Genomic DNA, 15,340 nt, shown 5'->3' on the forward strand with positions numbered 1-15,340 from the left:
AACACTTTTTATTTGAATTATCATAATCATTATTTTTTTCTGTGTGTTTAGATTCCAGACAATCCTCCAGATTACCAGAAATACTACAGGCAGATGAACAAGGTGCACGCACGCACGCACGCACGCACGCACTGCATGCACGCACTGCACGCACGCACGCACTGCACGCACGCACTGCTCACACACACTGCACACACGCACGCACTGCACGCACACACGCACGCACTGCACACACGCACGCACATATTGCCTTGCTTAATAATCCTATCATGAGGAATAATGCTCCACATCACACACGCACTGTGATTGGTGGTTGTGTTTTAGGGCGGGTTTTCGTCGACTAAAACTAAGACTAAATATACTGACAATTTCGTCAACGAATAAAAACTAGACTAAAATGTTAGGAAGGGACTAGTGGACAAGAGATCCAGTATGAGTCATTTTACACTTTTACACATTTTACACTTGGTTGCATGCTGAAAATAGCAGATCTACAAGCCCACAGCGCGTCACGCGGCGACGTGTTGTGAACTTGTAGATCGGCTCATTACGACGGCAATAAGGACCGCCAAAATACATTTTAGTCGACTAAATCACCTGTAGATTTAGTCTACTAATCTCTTATGATATTTAGTCGACTAAAACTAGACTAACACTAAGACATTCCGGGTGGTTCAGTATACTGACCTCTGATTGGCTGCAGGGCGGGTTCCCGTTCAGTACGAGGGACTGTGGTTGGATCGTGGCCGACTGCACCGCCGAGGGCCTCAAATCAGTGCTGCTGCTGCAGGAGCTATGCCCCGCCCCCGCGGAGGACGCCATCCAATCAGAGCGTCTGTACGATGCCGTCAACGTGGTGAGTGACAGCCCCCTTCTCCCTCGTCCAATCACAGTGTCCTGTCTGTATGAGTGACAGCCCCCTCCCTCGTCCAATCGCAGCGTCCTGTCTGTATGAGTGACAGCCCCCTCCCTCGTCCAATCGCAGCGTCCTGTCTGTATGAGTGACAGCCCCCCTCCCTCGGCCAATCGCAGCGTCTTGTCCGTATGAGTGACAGCCCCCCTCGGCCAATCGCAGCGTCCTGTCTGTATGAGTGACAGCTCCCCTCGGCCAATCACAATGTATTCATTTATCAGACGCTCTAAATCCATTTAGACCTGAGGACGATTCTACAAATGTCTTCTAAATCCATTTATTATTATTATTATTATTATTACTTGCGCAAGCAGAGCGCGCAAGTAATATTTTCGCCTGGTCTCCTTCGTCGTGACAGCTGTTCCGCCATTCGAGGCTTACGCAGAAAAACATCAAATCCGTGCCTGTGTTGCTGGACCAAATGACCACAAATGACCATATCTCTTACGTCATCATTTAGAGCTAGTCATACGTATACTATATACATAATCAGTAAAAAATAAAATAGCAAATTGTGCCTGATCTGCTGGGACCAGAGTACGTGGTGTGTATGTGTATGACTAGCTCTAAATGATGACGTAAGAAATATGGTCATTTGTGGTCATTTGGTCCAGCAACACAGGCACAGATTTGATGTTTTTCTGCGTAAGCCTCAAATGGCGGAACAGCTGTCACGGTTTTTGGCGCAAAGTAACCACAGTATACCGCTAATCAACTTACAACTACACACTTTATACAGTATAGATGATATATATATACTATAGTATATGCCTATATACTATATATATACTATATATATTTCTTACGTCATCATTTAGAGCTAGTCATACGTATACTATATACATAATCAGTAAAAAATAAAATAGCAAATTGTGCCTGATCTGCTGGGACCAGAGTACGTGGTGTGTATGTGTATGACTAGCTCTTAATGATGACGTAGGAAATATGGTCATTTGTGGTCATTTGGTCCAGCAACACAGGCACAGATTTGATGTTTTTCTGCGTAAGCCTCAAATGGCGGAACAGCTGTCACGGTTTTTGGCGCAAAGTAACCACAGTATACCGCTAATCAACTTACAACTACACACTTTATACAGTATAGAGTATATATGTATACGTATATAGTATATGCCTATATACTATATATATACTATATATATTTCTTACGTCATCATTTAGCTAGTCATACATATACTATATACATATAATCAGTAAAAAAATAAAATAGCAAATTGTGCCTGATCTGCTGGGACCAGAGTACGTGGTGTGTATGTGTATGACTAGCTCTTAATGATGACGTAAGAAATATGGTCATTTGTGGTCATTTGGTCCAGCAACACAGGCACAGATTTGATGTTTTTCTGCGTAAGCATCAAATGGCGGAACAGCTGTCACGGTTTTTGGCGCAAAGTAACCACAGTATACCGCTAATCAACTAACAACTACACACTTTATACAGTATAGAGTATAGAGTATATATGTATACGTATATAGTATATGCCTATATACTATATATATTTCTTACATCATCATTAAGAGCTAGTCATACACATACACACCACGTACTCTGGTCCCAGCAGATCAGGCACAATTTGCTATTTTATTTTTTACTGATTATGTATATAGTATACGTATGACTAGCTCTAAATGATGACGTAAGAAATATGGTCATTTGTGGTCATTTGGTCCAGCAACACAGGCACAGATTTGGTGTTTTTCTGCGTAAGCATCAAATGGCGGAACAGCTGTCACGGTTTTTGGCGCAAAGTAACCACAGTATACCGCTAATCTACTTACAACTACACACTTTATACAGTATACAGTATAGAGTATAGAGTATATATGTATACATATATAGTATATGCCTATATACTATATATATTATATATATTTCTTACGTCATCATTTAGAGCTAGTTATACACATACACACCACGTATACACACTTTATACAGTATAGAGTATAGAGTATAGCAAATTGTGCCTGATCTGCTGAGACCAGCTAGTCATACATATACACAACACGTACTCTGGTCCCAGAGTTATTGTATAACTGCTCTCAATGATGACGTAAGTAATACAACAAAAATTCAAACTGAAAGCAGGATATTAGAGAAAGTAGAACATATATGTATACATGTAAAAGATAAAAATCTATATATCATTCTTATGTACAGATCACCTAAAACAGACCTTTCAAAATTAAACACATTTCTCGAAAACATGTTAAAGTATCTATCATCTCCGACTTCTGCAATTATGATAATAGGAGATTTCAATGAAGACCATAATACTGAGATAGAAAGAAGTATAAAGACCTACATGTCAAAATTAGGCTTTAAACAATTAAATACAAATCCAACTACAGATTACGGAAGTATTTTAGATCATGTATATTTTAACAAATGTGAAAGTATTATTAAAGAAATTGAAGTTAGAGACACATATTACTCTGATCATGATTTAGTATTAATATCACTATAGTCCAACATAAAATAGATTTAAAATAATTGACAATTTACAATAAATAATACTTTGTTAATACAATAATTATACTGTATAATATATTTTAATTCAGTTTATATACTTTTTTTTCAAGGTGTTTACATGCATAAAGTAGATAGGTAGTAAATAGTTACACCTAATAATTAGACATTTCAAATGTTCCTTCACAGAGATATTGAGATTCCACCGTTTACAGAAAAATTATACTGTATAACATATTTTAATTCAGTTTATATACCATTTTTTTTCAACACATATAAATGATTTATTTGTCTCTGAAAAACTAAAAAGGGATCCAGAATATATCGATAAAACAGTATTTCTTATATAGATAGAAACTTGAATCATACTTAATAATACTAGATGTTTATATGTATAAAGTAGGTAGCAAATAGTTACATCTAAACATTAATCATTTCAAACATTCCTTCACAGAGATACTGAGATTTGACATTTTACAGCGGTCGAAAGGACTTGCGCGCTCTGCTTGCGCACTAGTTGGCCATTTATGGCCTACTAGTGTGCAACAAGCAAGTATGCACTCGACAGAGTGCAGTTCTAGTTATTATTATTATTATTATTATTATTATTATTATTATTAATCAGACCAGTGTGTGTCCAGTGGAAACCTCGTATGAATCTGATCTCAGGTCAGAATGGGTTAATCAGACCAGTGTGTGTCCAGTGGAAACCTCGTATGAATCTGATCTCAGGTCAGAATGGGTTAAGGGACCAAGAAGTCACGATCTGACTTTGGTCACTTATTGTTTTTGTGTTTATTTCTTCTTCTTCTTCTTCTTCTTCTTCTTCTTCTTCTTCTTCTTCTTCTTCTTCTTCTTCTTCTTCTTCTTCTTCTTCTTCTTCTTCTTCTTCTTCTTCTTCTTCTTCTTCTTCTTCTTCTTCTTCTTCTTCTTCTTCCGCCAAAAATAGCAGTTCTGACTGCACCGTGCAGTCGTTTTTCGTTTTTATTAGGGCTTTTACCCATTTATTAATTAATTTATTTATTATTAATAACCCTAACCCAACACTATGTCCATACACAAACACAATACAATACAGTACAACAGGAACAGATCATCATGGTACAGGGGACAGAACAACTGCAAAGTGAAGTGAAGAATTACACCGGTGATGAATACTAAATAGTGCTGATAGTTACTCATGAGTACAGATTTGATTTGTTTTTAGCCACCTCTTCAGGTTAAATTTGAAGGTCAAATGAGTTTAAAACCTCATGTTTCTATATCAGTGGTTCTCACAGGGACGTGTGGAGCGTTGTCCAGGGTGTTTTAGAGAAGGGAGAAGAGTCTGGGACGTGTGGAGCGTTGTCCAGGGTGTTTTAGAGAAGGGAGAAGAGTCTGGGACGTGTGGAGCGTTGTCCAGGGTGTTTTAGAGAAGGGAGAAGAGTCTGGGACGTGTGGAGCGTTGTCCAGGGTGTTTTAGAGAAGGGAGAAGAGTCTGGGACGTGTGGAGCGTTGTCCAGGGTGTTTTAGAGAAGGGAGAAGAGTCTGGGACGTGTGGAGCATTGTCCAGGGTGTTTTAGAGAAGGGAGAAGAGTCTGGGACGTGTGGAGCGTTGTCCAGGGTGTTTTAGAGAAGGGAGAAGAGTCTGGGACGTGTGGAGCGTTGTCCAGGGTGTTTTAGAGAAGGGAGAAGAGTCTGGGACGTGTGGAGCGTTGTCCAGGGTGTTGTAGAGAAGGGAGAAGAGTCTGGGACGTGTGGAGAGTTGTCCAGGGTGTTTTAGAGAAGGGAGAAGAGTCTGGGACGTGTGGAGAGTTGTCCAGGGTTTTTTAGAGAAGGGAGAAGAGTCTGGGACGTGTGGAGCGTTGTCCAGGGTGTTTTAGAGAAGGGAGAAGAGTCTGGGACGTGTGGAGAGTTGTCCAGGGTGTTTTAGAGAAGGGAGAAGAGTCTGGGACGTGTGGAGAGTTGTCCAGGGTGTTTTAGAGAAGGGAGAAGAGTCTGGGACGTGTGGAGCGTTGTCCAGGGTGTTTTAGAGAAGGGAGAAGAGTCTGGGACGTGTGGAGCGTTGTCCAGGGTGTTTTAGAGAAGGGAGAAGAGTCTGGGACGTGTGGAGCATTGTCCAGGGTGTTGTAGAGAAGGGAGAAGAGTCTAGGACGTGTGGAGCGTTGTCCAGGATGTTTTAGAGAAGGGAGAAGAGTCTGGGACGTGTGGAGCGTTGTCCAGGGTGTTTTAGAGAAGGGAGAAGAGTCTGGGACGTGTGGAGCGTTGTCCAGGGTGTTTTAGAGAAGGGAGAAGAGTCTAGGACGTGTGGAGCGTTTCCAGGGTGTTTTAGAGAAGGGAGAAGAGTCTGGGACGTGTGGAGCGTTGTCCAGGGTGTTTTAGAGAAGGGAGAAGAGTCTGGGACGTGTGGAGCGTTGTCCAGGGTGTTTTAGAGAAGGGAGAAGAGTCTGGGACGTGTGGAGCGTTGTCCAGGGTGTTTTAGAGAAGGGAGAAGTGTCTGGGACGTGTGGAGCATTGTCCAGGGTGTTGTAGAGAAGGGAGAAGAGTCTAGGACGTGTGGAGCGTTGTCCAGGGTGTTTTAGAGAAGGGAGAAGAGTCTGGGACGTGTGGAGCGTTGTCCAGGGTGTTTTAGAGAAGGGAGAAGAGTCTGGGACGTGTGGAGCGTTGTCCAGGGTGTTTTAGAGAAGGGAGAAGAGTCTGGGACGTGTGGAGAGTTGTCCAGGGTGTTTTAGAGAAGGGAGAAGAGTCTGGGACGTGTGGAGCGTTGTCCAGGGTTTTTTAGAGAAGGGAGAAGAGTCTGGGACGTGTGGAGCGTTGTCCAGGGTGTTTTAGAGAAGGGAGAAGAGTCTGGGACGTGTGGAGAGTTGTCCAGGGTGTTTTAGAGAAGGGAGAAGAGTCTGGGACGTGTGGAGAGTTGTCCAGGGTGTTTTAGAGAAGGGAGAAGAGTCTGGGACGTGTGGAGCATTGTCCAGGGTTTTTTAGAGAAGGGAGAAGAGTCTGGGACGTGTGGAGCGTTGTCCAGGGTGTTTTAGAGAAGGGAGAAGAGTCTGGGACGTGTGGAGAGTTGTCCAGGGTGTTTTAGAGAAGGGAGAAGAGTCTGGGACGTGTGGAGAGTTGTCCAGGGTGTTTTAGAGAAGGGAGAAGAGTCTGGGACGTGTGGAGCATTGTCCAGGGTGTTTTAGAGAAGGGAGAAGAGTCTGGGACGTGTGGAGCGTTGTCCAGGGTGTTTTAGAGAAGGGAGAAGAGTCTGGGACGTGTGGAGCATTGTCCAGGGTGTTTTAGAGAAGGGAGAAGAGTCTGGGACGTGTGGAGCGTTGTCCAGGGTGTTTTAGAGAAGGGAGAAGAGTCTGGGACGTGTGGAGCGTTGTCCAGGGTGTTGTAGAGAAGGGAGAAGAGTCTGGGACGTGTGGAGAGTTGTCCAGGGTGTTTTAGAGAAGGGAGAAGAGTCTGGGACGTGTGGAGAGTTGCCCAGGGTTTTTTAGAGAAGGGAGAAGAGTCTGGGACGTGTGGAGCGTTGTCCAGGGTGTTTTAGAGAAGGGAGAAGAGTCTGGGACGTGTGGAGAGTTGTCCAGGGTGTTTTAGAGAAGGGAGAAGAGTCTGGGACGTGTGGAGAGTTGTCCAGGGTGTTTTAGAGAAGGGAGAAGAGTCTGGGACGTGTGGAGCGTCGTCCAGGGTGTTTTAGAGAAGGGAGAAGAGTCTGGGACGTGTGGAGCGTTGTCCAGGGTGTTTTAGAGAAGGGAGAAGAGTCTGGGACGTGTGGAGCATTGTCCAGGGTGTTGTAGAGAAGGGAGAAGAGTCTAGGACGTGTGGAGCGTTGTCCAGGATGTTTTAGAGAAGGGAGAAGAGTCTGGGACGTGTGGAGCGTTGTCCAGGGTGTTTTAGAGAAGGGAGAAGAGTCTGGGACGTGTGGAGCGTTGTCCAGGGTGTTTTAGAGAAGGGAGAAGAGTCTGGGACGTGTGGAGCGTTGTCCAGGGTGTTTTAGAGAAGGGAGAAGAGTCTAGGACGTGTGGAGCGTTTCCAGGGTGTTTTAGAGAAGGGAGAAGAGTCTGGGACGTGTGGAGCGTTGTCCAGGGTGTTTTAGAGAAGGGAGAAGAGTCTGGGACGTGTGGAGCGTTGTCCAGGGTGTTTTAGAGAAGGGAGAAGAGTCTGGGACGTGTGGAGCGTTGTCCAGGGTGTTTTAGAGAAGGGAGAAGTGTCTGGGACGTGTGGAGCATTGTCCAGGGTGTTGTAGAGAAGGGAGAAGAGTCTAGGACGTGTGGAGCGTTGTCCAGGGTGTTTTAGAGAAGGGAGAAGAGTCTGGGACGTGTGGAGCGTTGTCCAGGGTGTTTTAGAGAAGGGAGAAGAGTCTGGGACGTGTGGAGCGTTGTCCAGGGTGTTTTAGAGAAGGGAGAAGAGTCTGGGACGTGTGGAGCGTTGTCCAGGGTGTTTTAGAGAAGGGAGAAGAGTCTGGGACGTGTGGAGAGTTGTCCAGGGTGTTTTAGAGAAGGGAGAAGAGTCTGGGACGTGTGGAGCGTTGTCCAGGGTTTTTTAGAGAAGGGAGAAGAGTCTGGGACGTGTGGAGCGTTGTCCAGGGTGTTTTAGAGAAGGGAGAAGAGTCTGGGACGTGTGGAGAGTTGTCCAGGGTGTTTTAGAGAAGGGAGAAGAGTCTGGGACGTGTGGAGAGTTGTCCAGGGTGTTTTAGAGAAGGGAGAAGAGTCTGGGACGTGTGGAGCGTTGTCCAGGGTGTTTTAGAGAAGGGAGAAGAGTCTGGGACGTGTGGAGCGTTGTCCAGGGTGTTTTAGAGAAGGGAGAAGAGTCTGGGACGTGTGGAGCATTGTCCAGGGTGTTTTAGAGAAGGGAGAAGAGTCTGGGACGTGTGGAGCGTTGTCCAGGGTGTTTTAGAGAAGGGAGAAGAGTCTAGGACGTGTGGAGCGTTTCCAGGGTGTTTTAGAGAAGGGAGAAGAGTCTGGGACGTGTGGAGCGTTGTCCAGGGTGTTTTAGAGAAGGGAGAAGAGTCTGGGACGTGTGGAGCGTTGTCCAGGGTGTTTTAGAGAAGGGAGAAGAGTCTGGGACGTGTGGAGCGTTGTCCAGGGTGTTTTAGAGAAGGGAGAAGTGTCTGGGACGTGTGGAGCATTGTCCAGGGTGTTGTAGAGAAGGGAGAAGAGTCTAGGACGTGTGGAGCGTTGTCCAGGGTGTTTTAGAGAAGGGAGAAGAGTCTGGGACGTGTGGAGCGTTGTCCAGGGTGTTTTAGAGAAGGGAGAAGAGTCTGGGACGTGTGGAGCGTTGTCCAGGGTGTTTTAGAGAAGGGAGAAGAGTCTGGGACGTGTGGAGCGTTGTCCAGGGTGTTTTAGAGAAGGGAGAAGAGTCTGGGACGTGTGGAGCGTTGTCCAGGGTGTTTTAGAGAAGGGAGAAGAGTCTGGGACGTGTGGAGCGTTGTCCAGGGTGTTTTAGAGAAGGGAGAAGAGTCTGGGACGTGTGGAGCGTTGTCCAGGGTGTTTTAGAGAAGGGAGAAGAGTCTGGGACGTGTGGAGCGTTGTCCAGGGTGTTTTAGAGAAGGGAGAAGAGTCTTTGATCAGAAGGGAGAAGAGTCTGGGACGTGTGGAGCGTTGTCCAGGGTGTTTTAGAGAAGGGAGAAGAGTCTGGGACGTGTGGAGCGTTGTCCAGGGTGTTTTAGAGAAGGGAGAAGAGTCTGGGACTTGTGGAGCATTGTCCATGGTGTTGTAGAGAAGGGAGAAGAGTCTAGGACGTGTGGAGCGTTGTCCAGGGTGTTTTAGAGAAGGGAGAAGAGTCTGGGACGTGTGGAGCGTTGTCCAGGGTGTTTTAGAGAAGGGAGAAGAGTCTGGGACGTGTGGAGCGTTGTCCAGGGTGTTTTAGAGAAGGGAGAAGAGTCTGGGACGTGTGGAGAGTTTTCCAGGGTGTTTTAGAGAAGGGAGAAGAGTCTGGGACGTGTGGAGATTTGTCCAGGGTGTTTTAGAGAAGGGAGAAGAGTCTGGGACGTGTGGATCGTTGTCCAGGGTGTTTTAGAGAAGGAAGAAGAGTCTGGGACGTGTGGAGAGTTGTCCAGGGTGTTTTAGAGAAGGGAGAAGAGTCTGGGACGTGTGGAGCATTGTCCAGGGTGTTTTAGAGAAGGGAGAAGAGTCTGGGACGTGTGGAGCGTTGTCCAGGGTGTTTTAGAGAAGGGAGAAGAGTCTGGGACGTGTGGAGCGTTGTCCAGGGTGTTTTAGAGAAGGGAGAAGAGTCTGGGACGTGTGGAGCGTTGTCCAGGGTGTTTTAGAGAAGGGAGAAGAGTCTGGGACGTGTGGAGCGTTGTCCAGGGTGTTTTAGAGAAGGGAGAAGAGTCTGGGACGTGTGGAGCGTTGTCCAGGGTGTTTTAGAGAAGGGAGAAGAGTCTGGGACGTGTGGAGCGTTGTCCAGGGTGTTTTAGAGAAGGGAGAAGAGTCTGGGACGTGTGGAGCGTTGTCCAGGGTGTTTTAGAGAAGGGAGAAGAGTCTGGGACATGTGGAGCGTTGTCCAGGGTGTTTTAGAGAAGGGAGAAGAGTCTTTGATCAGAAGGGAGAAGAGTCTGGGACGTGTGGAGCGTTGTCCAGGGTGTTTTAGAGAAGGGAGAAGAGTCTGGGACGTGTGGAGAGTTTTCCAGGGTGTTTTAGAGAAGGGAGAAGAGTCTGGGACGTGTGGAGATTTGTCCAGGGTGTTTTAGAGAAGGGAGAAGAGTCTGGGACGTGTGGATCGTTGTCCAGGGTGTTTTAGAGAAGGAAGAAGAGTCTGGGACGTGTGGAGAGTTGTCCAGGGTGTTTTAGAGAAGGGAGAAGAGTCTGGGACGTGTGGAGCATTGTCCAGGGTGTTTTAGAGAAGGGAGAAGAGTCTGGGACGTGTGGAGCGTTGTCCAGGGTGTTTTAGAGAAGGGAGAAGAGTCTGGGACGTGTGGAGCGTTGTCCAGGGTGTTTTAGAGAAGGGAGAAGAGTCTGGGACGTGTGGAGCGTTGTCCAGGGTGTTTTAGAGAAGGGAGAAGAGTCTGGGACGTGTGGAGCGTTGTCCAGGGTGTTTTAGAGAAGGGAGAAGAGTATGGGACGTGTGGAGCGTTGTCCAGGGTGTTTTAGAGAAGGGAGAAGAGTCTGGGACGTGTGGAGCGTTGTCCAGGGTGTTTTAGAGAAGGGAGAAGAGTCTGGGACGTGTCGAGCGTTGTCCAGGGTGTTTTAGAGAAGGGAGAAGTGTCTGGGACGTGTGGAGCATTGTCCAGGGTGTTGTAGAGAAGGGAGAAGAGTCTAGGACGTGTGGAGCGTTGCCCAGGGTGTTTTAGAGAAGGGAGAAGAGTCTGGGACGTGTGGAGCGTTGTCCAGGGTGTTTTAGAGAAGGGAGAAGAGTCTGGGACGTGTGGAGCGTTGTCCAGGGTGTTTTAGAGAAGGGAGAAGAGTCTGGGACGTGTGGAGCGTTGTCCAGGGTGTTTTAGAGAAGGGAGAAGAGTCTGGGACGTGTGGAGCGTTGTCCAGGGTGTTTTAGAGAAGGGAGAAGAGTCTGGGACGTGTGGAGCGTTGTCCAGGGTGTTTTAGAGAAGGGAGAAGAGTCTGGGACGTGTGGAGCGTTGTCCAGGGTGTTTTAGAGAAGGGAGAAGTGTCTGGGACGTGTGGAGCATTGTCCAGGGTGTTGTAGAGAAGGGAGAAGAGTCTAGGACGTGTGGAGCGTTGCCCAGGGTGTTTTAGAGAAGGGAGAAGAGTCTGGGACGTGTGGAGCGTTGTCCAGGGTGTTTTAGAGAAGGGAGAAGAGTCTGGGACGTGTGGAGCGTTGTCCAGGGTGTTTTAGAGAAGGGAGAAGAGTCTGGGACGTGTGGAGCGTTGTCCAGGGTGTTTTAGAGAAGGGAGAAGAGTCTGGGACGTGTGGAGCGTTGTCCAGGGTGTTTTAGAGAAGGGAGAAGAGTCTGGGACGTGTGGAGCGTTGTCCAGGGTGTTTTAGAGAAGGGAGAAGAGTCTGGGACGTGTGGAGCGTTGTCCAGGGTGTTTTAGAGAAGGGAGAAGAGTCTGGGACGTGTGGAGCGTTGTCCAGGGTGTTTTAGAGAAGGGAGAAGAGTCTTTGATCAGAAGGGAGAAGAGTCTGGGACGTGTGGAGCGTTGTCCAGGGTGTTTTAGAGAAGGGAGAAGAGTCTGGGACGTGTGGAGCGTTGTCCAGGGTGTTTTAGAGAAGGGAGAAGAGTCTGGGACTTGTGGAGCATTGTCCATGGTGTTGTAGAGAAGGGAGAAGAGTCTAGGACGTGTGGAGCGTTGTCCAGGGTGTTTTAGAGAAGGGAGAAGAGTCTGGGACGTGTGAAGCGTTGTCCAGGGTGTTTTAGAGAAGGGAGAAGAGTCTGGGACGTGTGGAGCGTTGTCCAGGGTGTTTTAGAGAAGGGAGAAGAGTCTGGGACGTGTGGAGAGTTTTCCAGGGTGTTTTAGAGAAGGGAGAAGAGTCTGGGACGTGTGGAGATTTGTCCAGGGTGTTTTAGAGAAGGGAGAAGAGTCTGGGACGTGTGGATCGTTGTCCAGGGTGTTTTAGAGAAGGAAGAAGAGTCTGGGACGTGTGGAGAGTTGTCCAGGGTGTTTTAGAGAAGGGAGAAGAGTCTGGGACGTGTGGAGCATTGTCCAGGGTGTTTTAGAGAAGGGAGAAGAGTCTGGGACGTGTGGAGCGTTGTCCAGGGTGTTTTAGAGAAGGGAGAAGAGTCTGGGACGTGTGGAGCGTTGTCCAGGGTGTTTTAGAGAAGGGAGAAGAGTCTGGGACGTGTGGAGCGTTGTCCAGGGTGTTTTAGAGAAGGGAGAAGAGTCTGGGACGTGTGGAGCGTTGTCCAGGGTGTTTTAGAGAAGGGAGAAGAGTCTGGGACGTGTGGAGCGTTGTCCAGGGTGTTTTAGAGAAGGGAGAAGAGTCTGGGACGTGTGGAGCGTTGTCCAGGGTGTTTTAGAGAAGGGACAAGAGTCTGGGACGTGTGGAGCGTTGTCCAGGGTGTTTTAGAGAAGGGAGAAGAGTCTGGGACATGTGGAGCGTTGTCCAGGGTGTTTTAGAGAAGGGAGAAGAGTCTTTGATCAGAAGGGAGAAGAGTCTGGGACGTGTGGAGCGTTGTCCAGGGTGTTTTAGAGAAGGGAGAAGAGTCTGGGACGTGTGGAGAGTTTTCCAGGGTGTTTTAGAGAAGGGAGAAGAGTCTGGGACGTGTGGAGATTTGTCCAGGGTGTTTTAGAGAAGGGAGAAGAGTCTGGGACGTGTGGATCGTTGTCCAGGGTGTTTTAGAGAAGGAAGAAGAGTCTGGGACGTGTGGAGAGTTGTCCAGGGTGTTTTAGAGAAGGGAGAAGAGTCTGGGACGTGTGGAGCATTGTCCAGGGTGTTTTAGAGAAGGGAGAAGAGTCTGGGACGTGTGGAGCGTTGTCCAGGGTGTTTTAGAGAAGGGAGAAGAGTCTGGGACGTGTGGAGCGTTGTCCAGGGTGTTTTAGAGAAGGGAGAAGAGTCTGGGACGTGTGGAGCGTTGTCCAGGGTGTTTTAGAGAAGGGAGAAGAGTCTGGGACGTGTGGAGCGTTGTCCAGGGTGTTTTAGAGAAGGGAGAAGAGTCTGGGACGTGTGGAGCGTTGTCCAGGGTGTTTTAGAGAAGGGAGAAGAGTCTGGGACGTGTGGAGCGTTGTCCAGGGTGTTTTAGAGAAGGGAGAAGAGTCTGGGACGTGTGGAGCGTTGTCCAGGGTGTTTTAGAGAAGGGAGAAGAGTCTTTGATCAGAAGGGAGAAGAGTCTGGGACGTGTGGAGCGTTGTCCAGGGTGTTTTAGAGAAGGGAGAAGAGTCTGGGACGTGTGGAGCGTTGTCCAGGGTGTTTTAGAGAAGGGAGAAGAGTCTGGGACGTGTGGAGCATTGTCCAGGGTGTTGTAGAGAAGGGAGAAGAGTCTAGGACGTGTGGAGCGTTGTCCAGGGTGTTTTAGAGAAGGGAGAAGAGTCTGGGACGTGTGGAGCGTTGTCCAGGGTGTTTTAGAGAAGGGAGAAGAGTCTGGGACGTGTGGAGCGTTGTCCAGTGTGTTTTAGAGAAGGGAGAAGAGTCTGGGACGTGTGGAGAGTTGTCCAGGGTGTTTTAGAGAAGGGAGAAGAGTCTGGGACGTGTGGATCGTTGTCCAGGGTGTTTTAGAGAAGGAAGAAGAGTCTGGGACGTGTGGAGAGTTGTCCAGGGTGTTTTAGAGAAGGGAGAAGAGTCTGGGACGTGTGGAGCATTGTCCAGGGTGTTGTAGAGAAGGGAGAAGAGTCTAGGACGTGTGGAGCGTTGTCCAGGATGTTTTAGAGAAGGGAGAAGTGTCTAGGACGTGTGGAGCGTTGTCCAGGATGTTTTAGAGAAGGGAGAAGAGTCTAGGACGTGTGGAGCGTTGTCCAGGATGTTTTAGATAAGGAAGAAGAGTCTGGGACGTGTGGAGAGTTGTCCAGGGTGTTTTAGAGAAGGGAGAAGAGTCTGGGACGTGTGGAGCATTGTCCAGGGTGTTGTAGAGAAGGGAGAAGAGTCTAGGACGTGTGGAGCGTTGTCCAGGATGTTTTAGAGAAGGGAGAAGTGTCTAGGACGTGTGGAGCGTTGTCCAGGATGTTTTAGAGAAGGGAGAAGAGTCTAGGACGTGTGGAGCGTTGTCCAGGATGTTTTAGATAAGGGAGAAGAGTCTGGGACGTGTGGAGCGTTGTCCAGGGTGTTTTAGAGAAGGGAGAAGAGTCTGGGACGTGTGGAGCGTTGTCCAGGGTGTTTTAGATAAGGGAGAAGAGTCTGGGACGTGTGGAGCGTTGTCCAGGGTGTTTTAGAGAAGGGAGAAGAGTCTGGGACGTGTGGAGCGTTGTCCAGGGTGTTTTAGAGAAGGGAGAAGAGTCTGGGACGTGTGGAGCGTTGTCCAGGGTGTTTTAGAGAAGGGAGAAGAGTCTGGGACGTGTGGAGCGTTGTCCAGGGTGTTTTAGAGAAGGGAGAAGAGTCTGGGACGTGTGGAGCGTTGTCCAGGGTGTTTTAGAGAAGGGAGAAGAGTCTGGGACGTGTGGAGCGTTGTCCAGGGTGTTTTAGAGAAGGGAGAAGAGTCTGGGACGTGTGGAGCGTTGTCCAGGGTGTTTTAGAGAAGGGAGAAGAGTCTTTGATCAGAAGGGAGAAGAGTCTGGGACGTGTGGAGCGTTGTCCAGGGTGTTTTAGAGAAGGGAGAAGAGTCTGGGACGTGTGGAGCGTTGTCCAGGGTGTTTTAGAGAAGGGAGAAGAGTCTGGGACGTGTGGAGCATTGTCCAGGGTGTTGTAGAGAAGGGAGAAGAGTCTAGGACGTGTGGAGCGTTGTCCAGGGTGTTTTAGAGAAGGGAGAAGAGTCTGGGACGTGTGGAGCGTTGTCCAGGGTGTTTTAGAGAAGGGAGAAGAGTCTGGGACGTGTGGAGCGTTGTCCAGTGTGTTTTAGAGAAGGGAGAAGAGTCTGGGACGTGTGGAGAGTTGTCCAGGGTGTTTTAGAGAAGGGAGAAGAGTCTGGGACGTGTGGATCGTTGTCCAGGGTGTTTTAGAGAAGGAAGAAGAGTCTGGGACGTGTGGAGAGTTGTCCAGGGTGTTTTAGAGAAGGGAGAAGAGTCTGGGACGTGTGGAGCATTGTCCAGGGTGTTGTAGAGAAGGGAGAAGAGTCTAGGACGTGTGGAGCGTTGTCCAGGATGTTTTAGAGAAGGGAGAAGTGTCTAGGACGTGTGGAGCGTTGTCCAGGATGTTTTAGAGAAGGGAGAAGAGTCTAGGACGTGTGGAGCGTTGTCCAGGATGTTTTAGATAAGGGAGAAGAGTCTGGGACGTGTGGAGCGTTGTCCAGGGTGTTTTAGAGAAGGGAGAAGAGTCTGGGACGTGTGGAGCGTTGTCCAGTGTGTTTTAGAGAAGGGAGAAGAGTCTGGGACGTGTGGAGAGTTGTCCAGGGTGTTTTAGAGAAGGGAGAAGCGTCTGGGACGTGTGGAGATTTGTCCAGGGTGTTTTAGAGAAGGGAGAAGAGTCTGGGACGTGTGGATCGTTGTCCAGGGTGT

At 48.2% G+C, this 15,340-nt stretch overlaps 1 protein-coding gene across 1 annotated transcript in view; it reads left to right on the forward strand.

Moving 5' to 3' along the window:
• Positions 1-15,340, forward strand: part of lss (lanosterol synthase (2,3-oxidosqualene-lanosterol cyclase)) — a gene marked incomplete at its 3' end in the record, with an annotated part of 99,001 nt that overhangs the window by 58,378 nt on the left and 25,283 nt on the right. Inside the window, exons 14-15 of the mRNA XM_083784742.1 lie at positions 52-102; positions 704-856. Coding sequence (XP_083640868.1) covers positions 52-102; positions 704-856 — 204 coding nt within the window. The remainder of the gene's footprint in view (positions 1-51; positions 103-703; positions 857-15,340) is intronic.

Source organism: Protomyctophum parallelum, assembly GCF_964188405.1.
Source record: "Protomyctophum parallelum genome assembly, chromosome: 15".
NCBI classification, from domain to species: Eukaryota; Metazoa; Chordata; class Actinopteri; order Myctophiformes; family Myctophidae; genus Protomyctophum; species Protomyctophum parallelum.